General features: G+C 41.6%; 1 protein-coding gene across 2 annotated transcripts in view; it reads left to right on the forward strand.

Annotated features, from left to right (window-relative positions):
• The window catches only part of SCAPER (S-phase cyclin A associated protein in the ER), a 422,169-nt gene that overhangs the window by 162,660 nt on the left and 236,266 nt on the right, over nucleotides 1-23,243 (forward strand). For both annotated transcript variants that reach the window (XM_082252843.1, XM_082252842.1), the window contains exon 17: nucleotides 497-633. In XM_082252843.1, the coding sequence (XP_082108969.1) occupies nucleotides 497-633 (137 nt within the window). The remainder of the gene's footprint in view (nucleotides 1-496; nucleotides 634-23,243) is intronic.

Here is a 23,243-nt window from a genome sequence, read left to right on the forward strand (position 1 = left end):
ATTAACATAAAAGTGTTGTTACTTAATATGGATCTTTTCCTCGACAATTATTTTGGAAACGGCTATAATCCTTTTTTTGATCTTCATCCTATATCAAACCACTCTGATCTTGACATTGCTGATATTCCATATGCTGTATTTCATGAGTTTTCATTCCAAATTTTAGTTTAGTTCATCCTTCTCTTTTCTGAAAGCTAAGAAGTGTGGGAAATGGGGGAAATATGTCCATGTGCTCTACCGGCTTTCATGTATCTTTGTGCAGTGAATGGTTTCCTGTGCTCCTGTTTGACCTTAAGTTTTTAGGTGTCTCAGCCTTGCCCTTTTGTCTTCTTCTTTCTCCCAATCACACAATTTACAGTTTTCCTACAACAACAAAAAAGCAAAGCACTTGTGCCCAGCAATATTCATGTAATGATGTATATAAAGTAAGTTATACTCCCTGAATGGTGAAAAACTATATTTTTTATCATGTCCTGTTTTTTTTGGTTTTTTTTAGGAGCATCTTTCTTTGAAGAAATATATTGTGGATATTATAGTTGAAACTGCAGCTCCTGTTGAACCTGTAAAGGAGGTAGAGGAGAAGCAAAAAAATAAAAAGAAAGCTAAAAAGTTGAAGACTCGCTTGAATTCCAGGTATGCCTCTTTTATGATCTTTAAATTTTCTGTAATCAGAAAAAAAAAAAAAAAATAGTGCCACTTTTACAGTATACGTGTCACATATCTGGTCCTGAAGCTGAAATGCTGAGAGGGCTCTCCTTGCGGCTGAGTGCTCAGTGTCCCTGAAAGTGGAAACAGGCAAAATGAAGCCCAGAGAAGCAGGGATTGCCGGCTGTGCCGCAGATGAGAGTTGCAGGTGCGGCGATCTCTCCGTAGGTGGATACCCGATGATGTGAGCAATAGGACCCAGTGGAGCTGATGATGGCACAGACTGCACACAGCAGGAAACAGGTTGCAGTGGAAGGTGCAGTAGGCTGGATACAGCAAATAGGTATTAAAGGCTGGAGCAACAGGTAAGTACTGCAGGTGGGTACAGCAGGCTAGGTACTGCAGGTAGGCACTAGCACAAATCACAGCAGACAGGGTGAAGCAGGATACGTAGTCAGAGATGGATGCCAAGGTTGGTAAGCCAGTGGTCAGCAGACAGAAGAACAGGGACATGGTCAGGCAAGCCAAAGTCATACACAGGACAGGATACAAGCAGATCCATGGGCAATCCAAGGTGAGAGCTGGGGGAGAGACCAGCTGTATCCAAAGGCAGGCCAGGTCGGTAACAGGTGATCAGAAGCATAAGCACGCACGTAGGAACAGGAAGCAGAGGGCGCCAGGATCTGACAAGCATTGCGTGAAACAGCACAAACATGTCTTTGCCGTTGTGAACATGCGTTCACAATACGTGTGCGTGCATTTGTGCAAGTGTGGCCATATTGGAAATTGGCCACCATGCCAGGCCTACGGGCAACTCTGGTCTGGCTAGTGTCCTGACAATGCGGTTAACTGGTAAGAGGATAACTATAGGCATAGAAGTCCTTGAACCAGCATGGGGGGGGGGGGGGAGCAGTAGGGGAAGTCCCAAAATGTCTGACTACATTTCTGTTTTTCCAGACCATAGTAGCACTCAATAACTATATAGGATTATTACAATAATTAATATTATGGAATGGTAGAGTGAAAAATATTCTGTCTGCTGAAATCTGTCTCATAACTAAGAAACAGTTTACAGTGCCTTGAAAAACTATTCATACCCCTTGAAATTTTCCACATTTTGTCATGTTACTACCAAAAATTGAAATGTATTTTATCGGGATTTTATGTGACAGACCAACACAAAGTGGCACGTAATTGTGAAGTGGAAGGAAAACGATAAATGGTTTTAAAAAATGTTTCTAAATTTTTTACAAATAAATATCTGAAAAGTGTATGGGGTATGAATTTTTTTTCAAGGCACTGTATGTTTCTGTAATTTTAAAAGTGTGAGCTGGAGTTTCAATTTGTTAGTAAATCTAAATCTGCTAATGCATCTACAACTACCCTCCCCCCAGACTGACAATGCTTCTGCCCAAAAGTGTATTTGTTGCTCCTCCTTCCAGAGTATAGGCACCATAAAGCTGGGCATAGATGGATCTAGTCACGACTGGTTCAGCAGGGACCAGCCAAGATCTAATCGATCTATGGGCAGGTTTGTTGTACTGAAGTCGATCCATCGCTTATAGGTTTAAGGCAGTAATCGGGTCCGCCTTACAAAAGGAAAAGGCAAGAGACATAGGTGCGGAGGCCTCTGCAGCGAGAGGACTAAATCCTTGTGTCTTTCAATAACTCTTTTCATCCTGTAGGAAAATAACAATGTAGGTTATGGCAAGTGGTAAATACTGTGACTGCTCTGATAGAATTGCCTGTCTTTCTCCATTGCATCATTATATTTAAGGCTGCTGCTAAAGGGCATACCCAGTATGTCTTTGTTATCCTGCATCCTCAATGCACCCACAGCAGCAGAAAAAAAGTATTTCCATTTTTCATGTGCTTCCAGCATAGATAGTTTATAAAGCACAAACAAAATCTACAAGCTTATGTTGGTTGCTAAGAGCAACAGCAGCATGAACTAGGCTAGCCAATTCCATACTATGAGCCCCCACATGTAGTGATAGTCTGCTGGAAATAAACTGGGTCCCTCTTACCTGTTTAGAGGCTGCCCACCCTGTTTCCAATCCCAAAGCACACTTAAAACACTCAGGTTCCTTTCTAGAGGTCTTATTATTTATTGCTGGTTTCAGCCAAAAATGCAGTAGGGAGGGTTAAGGGTGCAGGATACCTACTGGTGTCTCCCCCTCAAGGAGTACTTCCATACCTGGAAAAGTCCCATATCTCCAGCCCCACTCCCACATGTAAGTTTTCTTACTCCCCAGCACATAGCTCCTGCTGAGGCCTTGTAGTTTCCATTCTGGAACACACACAGGCTTCTTCCCAGGGGGTAGCCCCAGATGTGCAAGGGGCCCATTCCATCTGCACTAATACACCCCCATGCCATCAGAGAAGCAGACTTTTGAACTAAGCGCTGATAACAAGCCTGAAGGTCCTTCTCTTTTAGTCCAGAGGACACGGTGCCCATGGTTGCCAAAAATAAATTGTCAAACAGAACATGTTTTCCACTTTGCAACAGACCATTTTAAATATGGCTTTGTCCCAGAGAAGACCGCAGCATTTCTGGATCATGTTCAGATATGGCTCCTTCCTTGCCTGATAGAGTTTTACCTTGCATTTTTGGATGGCACAGCAAACTGTGTTCACAGGCATTGATTTTTAGGAGTATTCCTGAGCCCATGCAGTGATGTCAATTGTTCCTGTTTTTAATGCACTGCCGCCTGAGGGTCAGAAAATCACAGGCATCCAGTATTGTCTTTCGTACTTGCCCCTTGCACACAGAGCTCTCTCCAGATTCTCTGACCCTTTTGATGATATTATGTACTGTAGATGATGATATATTTAGTCTTTGCAATTTTACGTTGAGGAACATTATCCTGAAATTTTTTCGACAATTTTTAGACGCAGCTTTTTACAGATTGGTGAACCTTTGCCCATCTTTCCTCCCGAGACACTCTGACTCTCTATGATGCTCTTTTTATACCCAGTCATGTTACTGACCTGTTCCCAATGAACCTAATTAGTCGCAAAATGTTTTTCCAGCTCCCCCTTGTTAGTACCACTTACTTTTCCAGCTTTTTGTTGCCCTGTCCCAACTTTTTTGAGACGTGTTCCATCAATTTCCTTGCTTCCATCAATTCAAAAGTATCTTATTTTTTTTTTTTAATAGTCTATTTTCTCAGTTTAACCAGTTCCCGACCACCCGCTGTCTTTTTACTGCGGCAGCGTGGCTCGTACAGGCAAAACAATGTAGACCTATGTTACTCGCCTGAGAGGAACTGGAGGGCGCGCGTGGCCCTCCCGCCCCTGATCGTCAGCGGGGAAGCCAATGCGTGTGTCAGGTGGCTCCAATTGCTGTTGTAAACACAGCCGACCGTCCTCCCTGGGAGGATCGCAGAGCTCATGTGATCCTGCCATATAGGATCACATGTCTCTGTGGTCATCTCAGAAGCCACGCCCCCCCCCCACAGTTAGAATCACTCCCCTAGGGTCACATTTAACCCCTTGATCACCTATACTGTTAACCATTTCCCTGCCAGTATCATTATTACAGTAACAGTGCATATTTTTAGCACTGATTATTTTAGTAATGTCACTGGTACCCCCAAAAGTGTCAAAAATGTCAGTCAGGGGTCTGATCTGTCCGCCGCAATGTCGCAGTCCCGCAAAAAATCGCAGATCGCTGTCATTACTAGAAAAAAAAAAAACAATAAAAAAATTACATAAATCTTTCCCGTAGTTAATAGACGCGATAACTTTTGTGCAAACCAATCAAAATAAGCTTATTACGATTTTTTTACCAAAAATATGTAGAAGAAAACAAATTGGTCTAAAATGTTAAAAAAATGTGATTTTTAAATTTTTTTTTTTGGGAATATTATATAGCAGAAAGTGAAAAATATTGTTTATTTTTCAAAATTGTCGCTCTTTTTTTGTTTATAACACAAAAAATAAAAATCGCACAGGTGATCAAATACCACCAAAAGAAAGCTCTATTTGTGGGGAAAAGGGACATACATTTTGTTTGGGTACAGCATCGCACGACCACGCAATTGTCCGTTAAAGTAAAGCAGTGCCGAATCGCGAAATAGGGCCTGATCATTAAGGGGGCAAATCCTTCCGGTCCAGAACTGGTTAAACATTGTATATGTTTTCTACTTTCTATTTTGAATAAAATATGGGTTTATAAGAGTTGCAAATCATTGCATTTTGTTATTATGTGGATTTTACACCCAACTTTTTTGAATTTGGAGTTGTAACTGCTGTTGATTTTACATACAGTGCTCAGTACAAATTTTAATGAATATTTCAATGAACAATTTCCAAAATGTTGACAAAACTGAGTTTTATAGAACATTTGTTTAGCTCATTATATGAAAGTAAGGTTAATAATATAACTTTGATTAGAAAATCTTCAGTTTTACTCAAATTAGTTGATGCAAAAATGAATCCACCCCACAACAAAAACTATTACATCTAGTATTTTGTATGAGCTCCATGATTTGTAAGGACAGCACCAAGTCTTCAAGGCATAGAATGAACAAGTTGGCGACATATTGCAACATCTATTTTTTTTCCATTATTCAGAATTCTAAAAGAGGTCATTCTTGATGCTGGATGGAGAGTGATGCTCAACTTGTCTCTTCAGAATTCCCCATAGGTGTTCAACTGGGTTCAGATCCGGAGACATACAGTACTTGGCCACTGAATCACTTTCACCCTGTTCTTCAGAAATGCAACAGTGGCCTTAGATGTGTGTTTTGGATCATTGCCATGTTAGAAAACTGCACGATGACCAAGGGCACGGAGTGATGGTAGCATCTTCTCTTTCAATATAGAGCAGTACATTTGGGAATTCATGATATCGATGAAATGCAGCTCCCCGAAAACCATTAACACTCATGTAGGCCCACCTAAGGACATTGTCACCACCATGTTTCACTGTAGGCACCATGCATTTTTCTTTGTATTCCTCACCTTTGCGACGCCATACAGTTTTGAAGCCATCAGTTCCAAAAAACATTTATCATGGTTTCATCACTCAAGAGTACAGAGTCCCAGTAGTCCTCTTCTTTTTCAGCATGGGCCCTGGCAAATTCTATGGAGTCTTTTTTGTGCATGGGCTTTAGGAGAGGCTTCCTTTGTGGACGACACCCATGCATGCCATTCCTCTGCAGTGTATGCCATATTGTGTCACAGGAAACAATCACTCCCATTTGGCTTTCTACTTCTTCAGCTAACGGCAGTGAAATTGCATTGCAATTTCTTCAACCTATCTCATCAGAAGACCCTCTTGTTGAGGTGTTAACTTCCATGGATGACCTGGACATCTCTGTGGGATGGTTGCAGTTACATTTTTGTTAAATTTTTGTATCATTTTTGTTACAGTATTCTGACTGATAAGTAAAGCTTTACTTTGCTTCACCTTTCTTGTATAAAGAAATTGTTTTCTTTCTCAGGTTCTGTGACATTTCTCTTCCATGTGGTGCCATTGCTGACAGAATGAAATGGGAAGGGATTTTCTTTAAGTAATGCCCTTTTAAAATCAACTATCTCTTGGACACCTGTTTATTGAAGAATTTGACTCACCTGTAGTTGAATTCTTGTTAATTAGGATTTTGTTGTCTAAAATGTATCTTTGCTCCTAAGACTTTCATTGGGGTGTATTCATTTTTGCAACATAGTCTGGAATGAATTTGTAATAAAAAAATACATTTTTTTGTGTGTGCAAATTAACAAATCTTAGTTGCAATCAATGGCCTGCATTTGTGGGGGGAGTATTTGGTAGTATAGTGCCCCGTAGAAAATATTGATTCTGAAAGAAAAGTAAAGGTTTTCTGACAAATCTGTTGGGATGAACTAATTTGTGCTGAGCACTGTATATTATAATTTATAGGTTTGACATCATTAGTCTCCATATAACTTCAACTTTTACATATATATGACCCCAACATTTTAGTTTTAAGTATAGCCAATTAATTTTTTTTCTGGGCATTTAGGGTATATTTGCATCACTTGTGTTATATTGTATATCAATTATTTATAAAAACTGATATAGGTTGTATGGCAGTCAACTCTTAACTACACCTACCAGTAAGCGGCTATGTATCTGAAGACATACACTTGTGATAGTGAATTAAATAATGTAAAGATTATTTGCTATGCATCTGTCTGGAGATTCCCAGAGATGAGCCTAATTTATGGCCACTTTCTCTGATTGAGCAAGAAAACTGAGTATTGATTTTCAAGATGAAGTTTCACCTGTTAAGAGCTTTTCCATAATTGGAAGAAGCTGTCATGTGAGTCTGTGGCTCTCATCCAGTTCACAATAGCCTGTTTCAGACTTGGTAAACCAGGCCGATTCTTCTCTGCTGCTATTGATTTTTAAATGAAGTATCAAAGAAAATCAATAATAATCAACAAATAGAAGGCGTCCGCCACTGGTGTCAAATCTCGGTACATGTTTAATCAATTTAGTGTTCTGTCACAACATGGGACAAACTAAAATATCATCCCATAGAAGGAGAGTGGTCAGGACTGCAGTTTATCACTGACATGTAAAATTACAAGATTCTAATGGACAAGCATGGCAATATGCTGTCAGGGACATTAGATCACCTCCATATCATACCACCTTCTCTAACACAAGATGTCACCTCTATCAAAAGTGGCTGAAGTAAACATCTTGACTTACGATAATTATGAATAAATGCTATGTCCAATAGGGTTACCCATATCAAATAGGTTTTACAAATGTTAAGATCTTTATTAGTTTTAGGGAGTTTAGTTATAACCACACACATTTTTTTTCTTTTGACTTTGACCTTAATTGCCAACTCTGTGAAGTAATGTCTGGATGTTTGTACCACATAAAGATCCTTGTTCGATGAAAAGATCAACAATCTACTAATGCCATTAAGCAAGCACTGCACTGTGCTAAAATAAAAATAAACAATCCTTTTACCTTGAAGCCCATCTTCTGGCAAATATAAGTCCTCCACCCAGGCCTCCTTACCACTCATCTGCAAATTATTATCTCTTTTTTACTCACCTGAAACTGTTTTATTGACTGTAGACCTCTGATCCAGAACTGCAGTATGTGCTTTATGCCAACCAATTCCCCACTTAGTAATGTCATCATACCACTGTAGTCTTCTGGAGCCTGAAAGTAGCCCATTGTTCCACTACCAATAGGAAATGTCTACATTAACCAGGAAAAAACCTTGGTACCTAAAGAAGGACCCTCCCACTCTTCAGTGAAAAAGAAAAAGACTTGGGCCTCATCAGGGACCAGGAATGTAGGTATTTGCAGGGATTTGTTAAAGGAAGGTATTGGGAGGGGGGGGGGGTACCTGGGTATGAAAGAGCTTTTATCTGAATTCTCCATAATTCAGCAAAACCAAGCTTCGCATTAGGTATGCTTGAACTTTTGCTGTGTAACTTCCTTTCTTTTAGCTTCAATATATTTTTTACTTCAACATATTACTGTTAACAAGGTATATAAATAGGGATTGCAATGGAATATGTAAAAGGTAATGTAACTTTGTAATTTGTAGCTACAAATCAGAAGTTCCAACAATGAGGGAACTTGATTGATTCAGTAACATAGGATGTGTTATGATCTGTATCATTAATGTTGTATTGTGAGACGTGGGGGAGGGAAAGGTAATAGCAGGAATAAAAGGGAAAGAAGATAAAGTTAGAGAGGAAGATGAAATAGGGGGCAAGATAGGGCAGAAGAAGGGTAGAGGGATATTGTTGGGAGAAAGTGTGTAAGTGGAGTCGGGAGTGGGAAAAGGAGTTAGATGTAATGTGGAGTTCAATTTAAAGGACATTTTAAACCCCATCCAAACAAGGTCAATTGACTGTTGTTGAGAGAGTCAGCAGCATATGAGTAATAGAGGGTGGTTGGTGTTTGCTGAATTGGCAGGTTTTTTTTTTTTTTACTACATTTGAGGAGAAACATGAAGCCTTCAGGGGTGTACCAACTGCAGGAAAATTCATGTTTCACAACCACCAGATTGCCCACAAAAGGTGGGAGTGGGTGGACACCCAGCACTATGATCTGACAACCACAAAGCCCCCCCACCCCCTAAAAGCCACTTCTTTGAAACCACTCTCTGGACTGGTGGACCCACTTACAGTAAATGTATTCAATACACTAACACTTTAATATATTATACCTATAGACCTTTTAACCTGTACTCATATTTTCCTCTTCTACACTGGAGTTGCTCCACTTCTTGTTCAACTATTGGCACCAGAAGATCTTCAGGCCTTAAAGACCTTTCTGTAGTTTCCAATGGCAAAGTTGTTAAAATCTCGAAATAAACTTCTGGCAGTTTATTCCCTTTTTTGAAGCTGTTTAAATCTCTAATAACCTTCCAGTATTTTTTCTTTTTTTTTTTTTTTAAGCTTAAAGGCATGCTAATATGAAAACCATCTGATGTCTCAAAAACAAGACAGCTGAAGTAATTTGTTGGTGACCACGCTGCCTTTAGAAATTAGGAGTCAGTGGTAGGCATTCTGTGTGTGTGCCCTCTGCCACCACTTGCCGCTCTAACAAGCTGAGGAGGAGTATACAACAACGTTTTTTTTAAAAACTGTATGCCTGTGAGCCCAAAAACAGTATTTGATTCTAAAAGGGATTTTTTCTTTGTTCCTAAATTGCAAATGTCATAAGTTGAGTTGCAGTTCAGTGAGTAAAATAAGTATTTGTTCCCTTACCAACCAACAATAGTTCTGGCTCCCACAGACTGGCTACAGCATGTGCTCATGTGGTACACAGATTAGTCCTGTCAATATCTGGGAACTGGAGAAAGTGCAGAGAAGGGCAACCAAACTGATAAGAGGCCTGGAGGAGCTCAACTATGAGGATAGATTAGAGGAACTGAATTTATTCTGTCTTCAGAAGATGAGATTAAGGGGGGATATGATCAACATGTACAAATACACAAGGGGTCCATATTGTGAACTTGGTGTTGAGTTATTCACTTTAAGGTCATCACAGAGGACGTCTAGAGGAAAAGAGATTTAATCTCCAAATACGGAAAGGTTTCTTTACAGTAAGAGCTTTAAAGATGTGGAATAGACTCCCTCCAGAGGTGGTTCTGGCCAGCTCAGTGGATTCCTTTAAAAAAGGCCAGGATTCTTTCCTAAATGTACACAATATAACTGGGTACTAACATTTATAGGTAAAGTTGATCCAGGGAATATCCTATTGCCTCTCGGGGGATCAGGAAGAAATTTTTTTCCTCTGCTGGAGAAAATTGGATCATGCTTAGCTGGGGTTTTTCTCCTTCTTCTGGATCAACTGTGGGTATAGGATTGTGTATACAGAATTGTATGGTTGTTTTTTTATTTGTTGAACTAGATGCACTTGTGTCTTTTTTCATCCTGACTAACTATGTAACTGTGCAGTTTATAAGGTGCTCCTAATGACAACTCGTTATTTGTATAAAAGACACCTGTCCACAGAATCTCTTTCCTCCATTCAAACCTCAACATAATGGGCAAGACCAAAGTGCTGTCAAAAGAATTCAGGGACAAGATTATACACCTGCACAAGGCTGGAATGGGCTACAAAACCATCAGCAAGAAGCTTGGTGAGGAGACATTTGTTGGAGCGATTATTCACAAATGGAAGAAATACAAGATAACCATCAATCGCCCTCAGTCTGGAGCTCCATACAAGATTTTGCCTCATGAGGTATGGATGATCATGAGAAAAGTGAGGGATCAGCACAGAACTACACGGGGGGAGCTTGTGAATGATCTCAAGGCAGTTGACACCACAGTCACCAAACAAACCATTGGTAACACAATCCTACAGCGCCCGCAAGGTCCCCCTTCTCAAGAAGGCGCATGTACAGGCCCGTCTGAAGTTCGCCAATTACCATCTCAATGATTCAGAGAAGGATTTGGAGAAAGTGCTGTGGTCAGATGAGACCAAAATTGAGCTCTTTTGGCTTTAACTTGAATCGACGTGCTTGGAGGAAGAAATATGCTTACTATGACCCTTAGAATACCATCCCTACAGTCAAGCACAGAGGTGGAAACAATATGCTTTGGGGCTATTTAGATACATTAAGGTCATGGAGTGGCCTAGGCAGTCTTCAGACCTTAACCCTGTAGAAAATTTATGGAGAGCGCTGAAACTTCATGTTGCCAAGCGACAGCCAAGAAACCTTAAGGATTTAGAGAAGATCTATAAAGAAAAGTGGGCCAAAATCCCTCCTGAGATGTGTGCAAACCTGGTCTCTAACTACAAGAAATCTGTTACCTCTGTGCTTGCTAACCAGGGTTTCTCCACCAAGTACTAAATCATGTTTTGCTTGGGGATCAAATACTTATTTTACTCACTGAACGGCAACTCAATTTATAACATTTGTATCGTGTTTTTTTCTGTATTTTTGGTTGATATTTTGTCTCTATCATTTAAAATACACCTATGATAAAAATGATAGACCCTTCATTTCTGTGTAAGTGGACAAACTTACAAAACCTGCGGGGGATCAAATAATTATTTTCCCCTCTGTAGATAATCAATGGGTTGAATCAATAGTGCATTAACATCATATAAAGTGCATTAATCCTTAAAAAAAAGTGCATAAATTGAAATAAAAGTCCAATTAAAGTGTGAAAATAGTGTCAAGTGTTTAATCCTCCACGGTCTTCTCTCCTTATTTGGAAAATGTTAGACCAAAGTACACCACCACAAAGTATCACCAAAGCCTCTTTACCACAAAGAGTTAAAAATGCTCCTTACCAGATTTTCAGATCTCACTTAGAGATCACAGAACACATTGCTGCTCAGCAGACAAATGAACCACGATCCATGAAAAAAGACTCTCCTGATTCCCAAGGCAATGCGCTCAACTAATGGATTTAAATGCAAAAGGAGGCCCACATAGTGTAGTATTTTAACCAGCCAATTTATTGGAAGAATAAAAATGCACCTACAGAATGACGTCACATGCGAGGCCCCTCCCAACAAGGTTTCTGCTTTTTGTTCAGTTATTGCTCTAGTACATCAGATCATCCTGGGTCCAATAGCTGCAATGTCGCTGATACTTGGATGTTCTGAAAACAAGCAGGCCATATATAAAGGATTAGTGGGATATTTCTGATCACGTCTACTTTGCCATTATACCCTGTTGTTGAAGGGTCCAAAAACTGTCAAGTCAGAAGGTTGGACACTGACTCATGATGTAACATTGTAGCATTTATGCATGACAATCATATCTTGACCTTTTGAGCTCTGTAAACAGACAGGCTTTTTACAACAAAAGAGCAAAGCATATACTAGAGAACATGAAAACGAGTAAGAGGGACTGAACTCTGGAAGCTGTGTCCAAAAAAGGAATGCGAGAGGGCAAAGGACAAGTCATCAGTATTGCCTGCAATCTCTCTGCAGATGACTTTTCCTCATTACTGACTTACCATGCCTTGGTAGAGGTTTTGCTTCCTCCAGTCAGAATCATCAGCAAGTAGGACCATAAGCTGCACAGTAATAAAAGTCACCAAATCTCACTCCAGATTTCATGAGACTCTCATGAGTCATGAGTCAGTGGCAGTGGTGCCTTGGATCACACACTTCAGATACAGTATGAGGCTGTTGTCACAGGAGTACCTAGGCACCCTCACATACCAGGAAATGCATCACTATTTTTCAGGAGGAATTCAGGACAAATGGTAAATTTTTCAGGCTACAGCATAAGCACAGTTACTATTTCTAAATGTTTCTTGTAACTTAAAATGATAAAAAACACATAGTGTTTAATTTACATTGTCCCTTCTATTTCTGTATGTAGAATGTATGTATGTATGTATGTCCTGTTTTCAGGAGAAGCTTCTGTTTAACTTCTTGCGGTGCAGGTTCCGGTGTTTCACCGTTTCCCTGTCTGCTCTTTACATTCCAGCGATGCAGACCCCCTTTTGGAGGATGTGTCCCCGCATTCAGACTTTTCTGACGCGGAAGAGGATGTTTCCACACCCACCTTGGCACAGGAAAAGGCGCTGGTAGATGCTTTGATATCCTCTGTGAGGGACACCCTAAAAATCATGGATGTGATTTCTAAATCGCAAGGAGCCTTGGTATCCTTTGGATCTCTCAGGGCAAAGAAATCGGCCAAGGTTTTCCCTTGTCCCAAAGTCTTGTCCGCCTTGGTGGAGGAGCAATCTCGGCGACCTAATAACACGCTTGCAATTCCCAAACGTTTGGCTAGATGCTACCCGTTTGAGCAAGAGATCTTAAGCAAATGAACTGTCCCCCCTCAGGTGAACCCTCAGATATGCAGTATTCACAAGGCCACGGTTTTACTGGTGGCAGAATCCTCATCTCTCCCTGATCCGGTTCACAGACATATTGAGGTCTTATCCCGACACCTGTATACAGTAGTGGGATCTATTCTCAGGCCTGCCCTGACTACCATTCTAGTCTCTCAGACTATGTTTGAATGGGTAAAGGCTTTGAGAGAGGCACTGACAGTAACCCCGTTACCGTCATCTGCCCTGAAACTCACTGACCAATTATCGCAGACTCTGCAATTTGTATGCGATGCTAACCTGGACGTTCTTCCACTCGCGGCTAGAGCGTCAGTGGTAAGTGTGCTCATCAAACGTGCGATCTGGCTAAACAGATTTCAGGCGGAAAAGGACCTGGAAAACGGTGGGCTGGTAAGCCAAAATCCTCTGCCCCCAGCACCTCCAAGCAGACCCCTTCTGCCTGAAGGGGCGCCCCCACCCACTTCAGGGGTGGGGGGACGTCTCTGTTTCTTCCTGGATCCTTGGACCTCACTGTTGCATGACAGGTGGGTCCACAAGGTAATTCAGTCCGGTTACAAGATAGAGTTTCATTCCCGTCTGCCAGACAGTTTTTTTCCCTCCAATCTTCAGCTGTCCCCAAACCGCCTTGCGGGGCTGCAGGAAGCGAATATCGGGATATGCTGTCACAAGGTGTCACAAGGCATGAGTGTACCAGTTCCTTATCAGGAACGCTTTCGAGGGTTCTATTCTAACCTGTTTACCGTTCCATGGAAGGAGGGCAAATTGCGTCCAATCTTGGACCTCAAAACTCTGAACCGCTTTGTGCGCATCCAGAAATTTCGCATGGAGTCCCTGTGGTCAGTGGTGGCTTTCTTGCATCAGGGGGACCTGCTGGCCTTGATCGATATCAAGGGTGCCTATCTCTATGTCCTTATTTGCCAGGGTCATCAACGATTCCTCCGCTTCACGGTGGGCAAGGACCATTTTCAATTTGTGGTGTTACCGTTTGGTCTTGCTTCTGCTCCCAAGGTCTTCACCAAGGTGTTAGCCCCTATCCTGGCTCTGCTACGACAGAGAGGAATAGCGATTCTGTGGTACCTGGACGATCTTCTTCTCCAAACTGATTCGTCTGTGACATTGGAACGGGATTTGGAGGTGACCATTCACACTCTGAAGGAGTTCGGTTGGAATCTCAGCAAAGGTATTCAGCTTCGGCAAAGGTATTTCTACCTCCTGTGAAGTTACAGAAGTTAAGGAAAGCGATTCTGTCGCTGCTGGCTTGTGACCTGGTGTCTCTCAGGTCATCTATGCAGGTGCTGGGCCTGATGGTGTCCTCCTTCGAGGCCGTACCATATGTTCAGGCCCACACAAGACTTTTGCAACAGGAGATCCTTGTCAAATGGGACAAGGATCCTCTATCCCTGTACAGTTTGAGTGGAGATCCAAGGACTCCCTGAATTGGTGGCTCAGCTCTCTCCGAATTTTCTCCAAGGGAAATCCTTCCTTCCAGTGTTCTGGACAGTGGTGACGACAGATGCCTGTCTGACTGGTTGAAGTTGAGTGCTGGGCACCCTGAACGTTCAAGGGACCTGGACGTAGGAAGAGTCCAAGCTCTCGATCAACGTTCTGGAACTGAGAGCAATCAAGTTGAGCCTGTTTCACTGGACGGACAATCTCAAGGGGTGTTCTGTCCGAGTCCAGTCCGACAATGTCACGGCCGTGGCATATGTCAATCATCAAGGGTGCACCAGGAGTGCTCTGGAGGCTCTGGAGATAGCAGAGATCATGCGCTGGGCAGAGGACTACGTCCCAGCCCTATCCGCCGTGTACATTCCCAGCGTAGACAATTGGTAGGGGGACTACCTGAGTCGTCAAGCCCTGGATCAGGGAGAGTGGTCCCTGCATCCACAGGTGTTCCACCAGCTGTGTCTCCGGTGGGGGACCCCGGATGTGGACCTGTTCGCCTCCAGACAAAACAGGAAAGTTTCAAAGTTTGTAGCTCAGTCCAGAGATCCTCTGGCCGACGCAGGAAACGCCCTGGTGGCTCCCTTGAGCCAGTACAGGCTAATTTATGCGTTTCCTCCTCTGAAACTTTTATCTCGCTTGCTACGCAGGGTCAAGTTGGAGGGGATTCCGGTAATTCTGGTGGCTCCCGATTGCCCCGGAGATCCTGGTACGCCGTCGTGATTTGGCTAAAGGTCACAGGTCCATGGACACTTCCTCTGTGGGAAGATCTTCTATCTCAGGGTCCGATCTTCCATCCTGCTTTACAGTCGCTGGCTTTACCGGATTGGCTGTTGAGAGCAAGGTGTTAAGGACAGGGGTCTGTCCGATTCTGTGATCCCTACCTTACTTAAGGCTAGAAGTCCACTTCTTGGAAGATTTATCATTGTACGTGGAAAGCGTACATTGCTTGGTGCGACTCGCTGAAGCTGCATCCTAGATCCTTTGCTATTAGCAGGATCCTGACCTTTCTACAGAAAGGTGTTGACCAACGATTGGTGTTGGGCACTCTTGGGTGTCGGATCTCGGCCTTAGCTGTGTACTTCCAACGCCCTTTGGCTACGCACTCTTTGATTCGTATGTTTCTTCATCGGGTTCGCCATTTGGCTCCCCCCAGGAGGTCTCCGTTACCTCTTTGGGACCTTAATTTGGTTCTATGGGTTCTTCAGAAATCTCCTTTCGAGAACATAGGACTCATTTCCTTGCTCGCCTTGTCGCAGAAAGTTGCATTTTTGGTGGCTATCACCTCTGCGCGCAGGGTTTCTGAACTAGCAGTGCTATCTTGCCGCTCTTCTTATCTGGTAATACACAGGGATAAGGTAGTATTATGGCCTAATCTATCGTTTCTTCCTAAGGTGGTTTCAGACTTCCATCTGAACGAAGACATAGTGCTTCCATCACTCTGTCCGAAACCTTCACATCCTAAGGAAATTGCCTTGCATTGCTTGGATGTGGTTTGGGCGATACGGGTGTATCTGGAGACTACTGCGTCCTTTTGTAAGTCAGACTCTCTGTTTGTGAATACGGATGGACCCCGTAAGGGTCAGGCTGCATCTGCGGCGACCATCTCTCGATGGATCAGACAGACTGTGGTGAAGGCGTATTCTCTTAAGGGCAAGGTTCATCCTTTCCCTGTCACGGCTCACTCTACATGGGCGTTGAGTGACTCTTGGGCTTTCCGCCATCAGGCGTCAGTGATGCAGGTTTACAAAGCGGCCGCTTGGTCGTCTGTACATACGTTCACCAAGTTTTACAGAGTGGATGTGCTAGCATCCCGGGATGCGTCCTTTGGCCGCAAAGTTTTGCAGGCTGCCATTTAAACATTTAAACATAAGAAGCCTGATAAAGGCACGTAAATTGAATCTGTATTTATGTATTTATTTCAAACTTCCAATCCCAGGCAAAGTAATTACAAAAAACCTTCTGTATCATTTGTTCACTTCATCTCTCTCCACACTAAGGAGTCTATAAAAAATTTGCATAGCCATATGTTCAGTGAATTGGTTTGTATGTTCAATCTGTGCGAATTGGGCATAAACAAATGTCTACTTTTCCTTCTCCTTTATGGTTTTGCTACAATTGAGCCGTTGTTGCTTGTTGGGCTACATGTTATATAGTTGGCTATGTAAGCTGTGGGAATTGCATTCTTTTAAGTTTGTCCTTTCCCCACCCCTCAGTGGTTACTGCTTTTGGACGTCCCATCTGTCTATGACTTAAAGCAGCAGCTACGTCCATCGGTGGACGAAAGAGAAAATGGGATTTTTTACTTACTGTAAAATCCATTTCTCTGAGTCCACGGACGGACGTAGCTCCCACCCCTCTTTTCTCTGAAGAGTTGGGTTTTGACTATTATTCACTGCTTGCAACTAAACTGGAGATGCAATGGTGAGGCCAGGGGTAATAACCCAGGGACCCCGCCCCCCCCTGGGGGCATGTCAAAGCCTTTGGCTCTACCTGGTCACTCCTAGTGGGAGGCGCTTATTACCCATCTGTCTATGATTTAAAGCAGCAGCTACTTCCATCTGTGGACTCAGAGAAATGGATTTTACGGTAAGTAAAAAATCCCTTTATTTTGTGACAGTACCATGATGTGGGCAGATTTCTGCCAGTCACAAGCTCCAGTGCCAGTTTCTGCCAGTCACAAGCGCCAGTGTCACGCCCCTCCAGCCTGTGTCTTAAAATAAAAGGAAGGCGATTCCTCCATTAATCTACATGTAGTATCCTGCCCCCATTGTGTTTAGCTATTTAGTGGGGGCACGAAGGAGGGAGTGGGCTGTCATTTATAGTCACATGGGCTGCTCAGATGTGATAGGAAGGAAATGCTCAGCATAGAAACTACCTTAAAACTGAGCAGTTTCCACTACAGCTGCAAAATCCCTAGCTGAATTGGGGGCATGAACAGAAGGTGGAGATGGAGAAGCAGGATCAACCAGGTTTTTTGCAGAATACAGAAAACACATTTCATCATGACTGAGTGAGTATGAACAACATCTAAAACAGCATTTATTGATAGCTTTTATGATGTGGGTTTAGTGACACTTTTTAATGAATTTTCACTTGAGTGAAGTTCTATTTTAAGACCTTCACACAGACAATTATTTGCAGACAGATGCACGCAAGTCAGACATCCACCTCCATTCCCTGGTGGTGCAGATACAGGCGAACAGTAACGACTCCTTTCAGCCTGTCATTGCTTTGTACAGGCTGAGCAGCCACAGCTGTTTGCTTGAACCTGTAATCCCATCCACAATATTTCACTGGTTCTTGCCACTGCAACCCGCTGTATACGCATAGTCACCCATGTAAATTCCTTTACACTCCACCTACTGGCTCAGAAAGAGAATACAAAGCATTCATATGCAAGAAATCATGTTAAGTAAACAAAAAAAATATTCCCTGATTCACAGAAGCTTTGCTAAAATCATGGGATGGGTATTAATTTAACTCCTAACACTTGGCAACTAGATGTAAATTTCTATTCTTTAACATTTAAACATAAGAAGCCTGATAAAGGCACGTAAATTGAATCTGTATTTATTTCAAACTTCCAATCCCAGGCAAAGTAATTACAAAAAACCTTCTGTATCATTTGTTCACTTCATCTCTCTCCACACTAAGGAGTCTATAAAAAATTTGCATAGCCATATGTTCAGTGAATTGGTTTGTATGTTCAATCTGTGTGAATTGGGCATAAACAAATGTTATTTAGGCTATATTCTTTTCTTCTTTTTTTTGTAAAGTTCATGGCTGCGCTGGACTGACCTGCTCGATAGAGGGTCTGTGGGTGGGTGGTAGGTGAGAGAGGGTCACTTGGGGGAATTAACTCCTAATCAATCTGGCCTGACTGGATGAAAAAAGGCAGTGGACCCTTGTTAAGAGGGTCTGGGCTGCTACCTTAAGATACGGCTTAGTGGTCGTTTCCAAAGTTTCTAGTGGTAGTTGATTAAAGGAACGCCCAAAATCAGCAATAAGAATCCCACTTAGATCAAAAGATCGTCGTTTCATTGGTAGCAGAACATGTTCTGCTACCAATAAAACGACGATCTTTTGATCTAAGTGGGATTCTTTTTGCTGATTTTGGGCATTCCTTTAACCGACTACCACTATATTCTTTTCTGCAGAAGTGTTCTTTTAATGTTCACAGTAGTAAATACCACATTATTGTTACAAGACTGAACTGAGGAGCACAGGAAATTCATATGTCTTTGTAACAAGAAAACGAATGTAACAATTCCAGAGAACACTAGAAGGAATTAGCAAATACATGTAACCATTGGTAATAAAAGAACATTCATTCAGAAGAGAACATAAAATAACCTTTGTTTTTGCCCATTTTGCACAGAAGTAATGTACATGCAAATTCACTGGCTGAATAGCTATACAATTTTTTTATATATCGCCCTCTAAGTGTAAAGAAAATCTCATGGGGCATTTTAGAGATAGGTATGTCAATTTGAAGGTATTGAATTAAAAAGTACACGCTTTCAGGATTTTTTTTTTTGGAAAAAAAAGGAAAAGTTGACAAACATCAAATGTATAATGTTAGACAGCTGGTAAAAGATATACAGTATTAGGTTATGAGTTCCTATGCAAGATTTAGGTCTCTTTCTTTATAACCAATTAATGTATGGGTAGTCAGCGATAACAAGTGGGGCAAAATTTCAGAAATCCATGATACGAAACCGAAATCATCCAGAATACTGGGAAAAACATTCTATTTGCTTTGTAAATTGTTTGGGAAAAATCATTAAGCCAATGTACTAATAAAATGCTGTAAGCACAGAATGCAGATAGTCCTCATTTATCGCGGCTGAAGTTAGTAATGAAAGCTATGCCTCCATATGTTAGTATATTAAAAAGTACTGTATTAAACTGCTCATACCCACATAATGTCAGCATTACAGACATCGCCTTCAGCTTCTATAGATAATTTTTATATTTCATGTCAATTATATTATCCTAAATATTTTTATTATATAATTTTTTCTTTCGCCTTAATTTTGTTATAGTTCTTTTGTTTTATTGAATAGGGTTGGGCAAAATAAGAAGCAGTTTTGCTCAATAATATTAGTTTAGATGGTGCTTTTTAGGATTTAGCAGGATTTGTGTGTATGAAGGTTTTACAGACTGCTTCCTCATCTAAATCCTCACATTACAGGGGGCAGAGGGGAGCAACAGGACACAAGATGATGAATGGCTTATTATTTCTCAGTAGAAGTTTTGTTGGTCTTATTAATATTATTTATAACCCCAGGTTATTAAATTAGGTAGTAGAAAATGTGATGATTTATGGGCAGGCTTATGAACTATGTAACATGTGAGGAGGGTCTGTCAGAGAAACACTTTAATCTGTCAGAGAGGAGGGATGAGTATATGACAGTGTGACACAGAGGAATAGCCAGCGAATAATGTCCTATTATCTGATGAATGGGACCAGTTGCTCTGTCATTCTCTAGGCCCCAAAAAAAATAAAAATAAGCACAGTTCAGCAATTTAGGTTTTACAAGAAAATTAAGGTTTAATTTCTAATTTACATGAAACATTTGTTCAGATTGCAGTTTAGTGACTATTTATAATTTGCCTAAATATAAAAATGTGAATGTTTACATCCAGCAAATATACCAGTTCTCACTCAGGTATCTGTGCTAAGTCGTGGAGTAAACATACTCAAAGTCAGTAAACATGTTATAAGAAATTATGCATCATTAACCACCTCAATACTGGGCACTAAAACCCCCTCCTTCCCAGACCAATTTTCAGCTTTCGGTGCTCTCGCATTTTGAATCACAATTACTCAGTCATGCTACACTGTACCCAAATGAATTTTTTATCATTTTGTTCCCACAAATAGAGCTTTCTTTTGGTGGTATTTATTCACAGCTGGATTTTTTTTTTTTTGTGATATAAGCGAAAAAAAAAAATATATATATATTTTCTATTGTCTGTTTTAAAAGAAATCCAATAAAATCAAATTTTGTCATAAATTTAGGCCAAAATGTATTCTGCTACATGTCTTTGGTAAAAAAAATCCTGATAAGTGTATGAAAATAGGTTTTTGTGAAAGTTAGAGCGCCCTCAAGCTAGGCTACGTATCATTGAAAATTTAACAGTCCTGATGTACTGACTACCTATCTCATTTCTTCAGGCCCTAAAATGTCAGGAGAGTACAAATACCCCCCAAATTACCACTTTTTGTAAAGAGGACAGTCCAAGGTATTTAGTAAGAGGCATAGTGAGTTTTTTGAAGTTGCAATTTTTTGGCCACAATAGTTTTGGTAATGAAGATTTTTATTTTTTTTCCCCACAAAATTGTTAAATTAACAAGGTATTTCTCACACATGACATACATAAACTTGCAAATACACCCCAAAATATATTCTGCTACTCCTCCTGAGTATGGCGATACCACATGTGTTAGACTTTTCCACAGCCTGGCCACATACAGAGGCCCAACATTCAAGTAGCACGGTCAGGCGTTCTAAAGGCATAAATTACACATTTCATTTCCTGAGTACCTATCACATTTGTGAAGGCCCTGGAGCATCAGGACAATGGAATAACCCACAAAATGACCCCATTTTGGAAAGAAAACACCCCAATGTATATTCTACGAGGCATGATGAGTATTTTGAAGATGTCATTTTTTTCCAAACGTTTTTGGAAAATATGGAAAAAAATAAAAACTTTTTTTTTTTTTTGCACAAAGTTGTCAATCTATAAGATATTTCTAATACATAGCATGTACATAGCAAAAAATACACCCCAAAATGCATTCTGCTACTCGTCCTGAGTATGGCGATACCACATGTGTGACACTTTTCCACAGCCTGGCCACATACAGAGGCCCAACATCCAAGTAGCACAGTCAGGCTTCTAACACATAGCATGTACAGATCAAGAATTACAACCCAAAATACATTCTGCTGAGCAAAGGGTAAAAATAATGATTACCTGTGGTTTTAGCAGGCACGAATACGGTCCCAGCACAGGAAAAGCATTGGTCCAGGCAGCCAATGGAGATGTTCAGGAATTTTCCAGGCAGCAGGCAGGGATATTCCAAAGTATTGGTCCTGGCAGTAGTTCAGTTAGCAGGCATAGTCATGGCCAGTTCAGGTGGCAGGCATAGGCATGGCCAGTTCAGGTGGCAGCAGGCAGCACTATAAGGCTTGGGGGCCTTGGTCAGGTAAGACCTGAGGACAGGGGTAGAGGCTTCTCCCACCCAAATCTCTTTGAAGCCTCCGAGATCCAGACCCTAATCCGAGAAAACAAAAACCTGGAGAAAAAAAAGTTTTCTCCACTCGGAATTTCTATTCTTGAGCCCCTCACCTGTGTGAGACCCCTGTGTTGAATAGTACAGTGGCAGAGCAAATAATCAGTTCCAGGAGGCAGGCAAAAAGAATGGTCATTCAACAGTCCGGGTCATACACAGAAATAGCAGAAACTGGAAAAATATCTTCACATCATAGTCGATAAACAGTCCGGACCATACACAGAAATAGCAGATAGTGGAAACTGGGAAAATGTCTTTACTAATAGTGTACTGAAGTGTGATAAACACGATAGCACCCTACAATACAGAGGCCTGGCTAGGAGGGACATTGGGGACAGTAGTATCTGGTGTCGCGGCGAATTCCTCTACTTGAACATACACGACATTTTTTTTGGTGTCTGCGGCCTGTGCGGGTAAGAGGGAGGATATCCGGGAAGTGCCTTTCATGAAGTCTGGCTAATGCATCAGAGCGAATTTGTTCGGGGGGGGGGGGTGGCCATGGGGATAGAGAAGGGCCATGATAACGTCCTCTTGAAATCTTAAATAGGTTAGGGATCCTTGGGTACACTTGGAAAAAATGACATAGGAATTGAACAGGGCTATCTGAATTATATAAATGGTGACTTTTTTATACCAGAACAGTGATCTCCTGGTGGCCAAGTAGGGCTGCATCAGCTGGTCGCTCATATCCACCCCCCCCCCCCCCCATGAATAGGTTATATTTATGGATGCATTTTGGCTTCTGGATGGGACCTCGTCTTGTCTGAAGTTCCACCAGGGTGTCCTCATGTATTGTGGAAAGGATGTAGACGTCCCTTTTATCTTTCCACTTCAGAGCTAGTACCTCTTCATTGCGCATACTGGCTTTTTCCCCCCGATTTAATCTTTGGCTGATCAATCTCTGTGGGAAGCCCTTGCGGTTGGACCGTGCTGTCCCGCAGGCCACAGTCTTTTTTAGGTATAGATGGCGGAAAAGTGGGAGAAAAAATTGTCAACATATAGGTGGTAACCCTTCCCAAGCAGTGGTTCAATCAGCTGCCAGACAATTTTGCCACTTGTCCCGATATAGATAGGGCACCCAGGGGGGTTTATCTGACTGTCCTTTCCCTCATAAATTTTGAAATCAAAAATGTAGCCCGTGGCCCTGTCGCATACTTTGTAAAACTTTACCCCATATCTGGCACGTTTACTTGGAAGGTATTGTTTTATCCCAAGCCTTCCGGTGAAGTGGACTAGGGATTGATCCACACAAATGTTTTTTATCAGGGGTAAACATTTGCTTGAAGCTGGAGCAAAGAAAATTGATTAGGGGCCGAATTTTGAATAATTTATCATAATTTGGATGATTTCGGGGGAGGCACTGGGCATTGTCGTTGAAATGTAAAAATCGCATTATCATTTCATAACGGTGTCTGGGCATCAAAGAGGAGTAAAATGAAAACTCATTCAGCGCTACAATCAGCAAAATGGAATAAAAGCTGCTGGACACCGGTAAAGGTCAAATCTATCAAAACCCAGATGAAACATAAAATACAAAAGGGGTGCAGCGCTACAGTAGAAAATATGA

This window comes from Pelophylax lessonae, assembly GCF_965119305.1.
Source record: "Pelophylax lessonae genome assembly, chromosome: 4".
NCBI classification, from domain to species: Eukaryota; Metazoa; Chordata; class Amphibia; order Anura; family Ranidae; genus Pelophylax; species Pelophylax lessonae.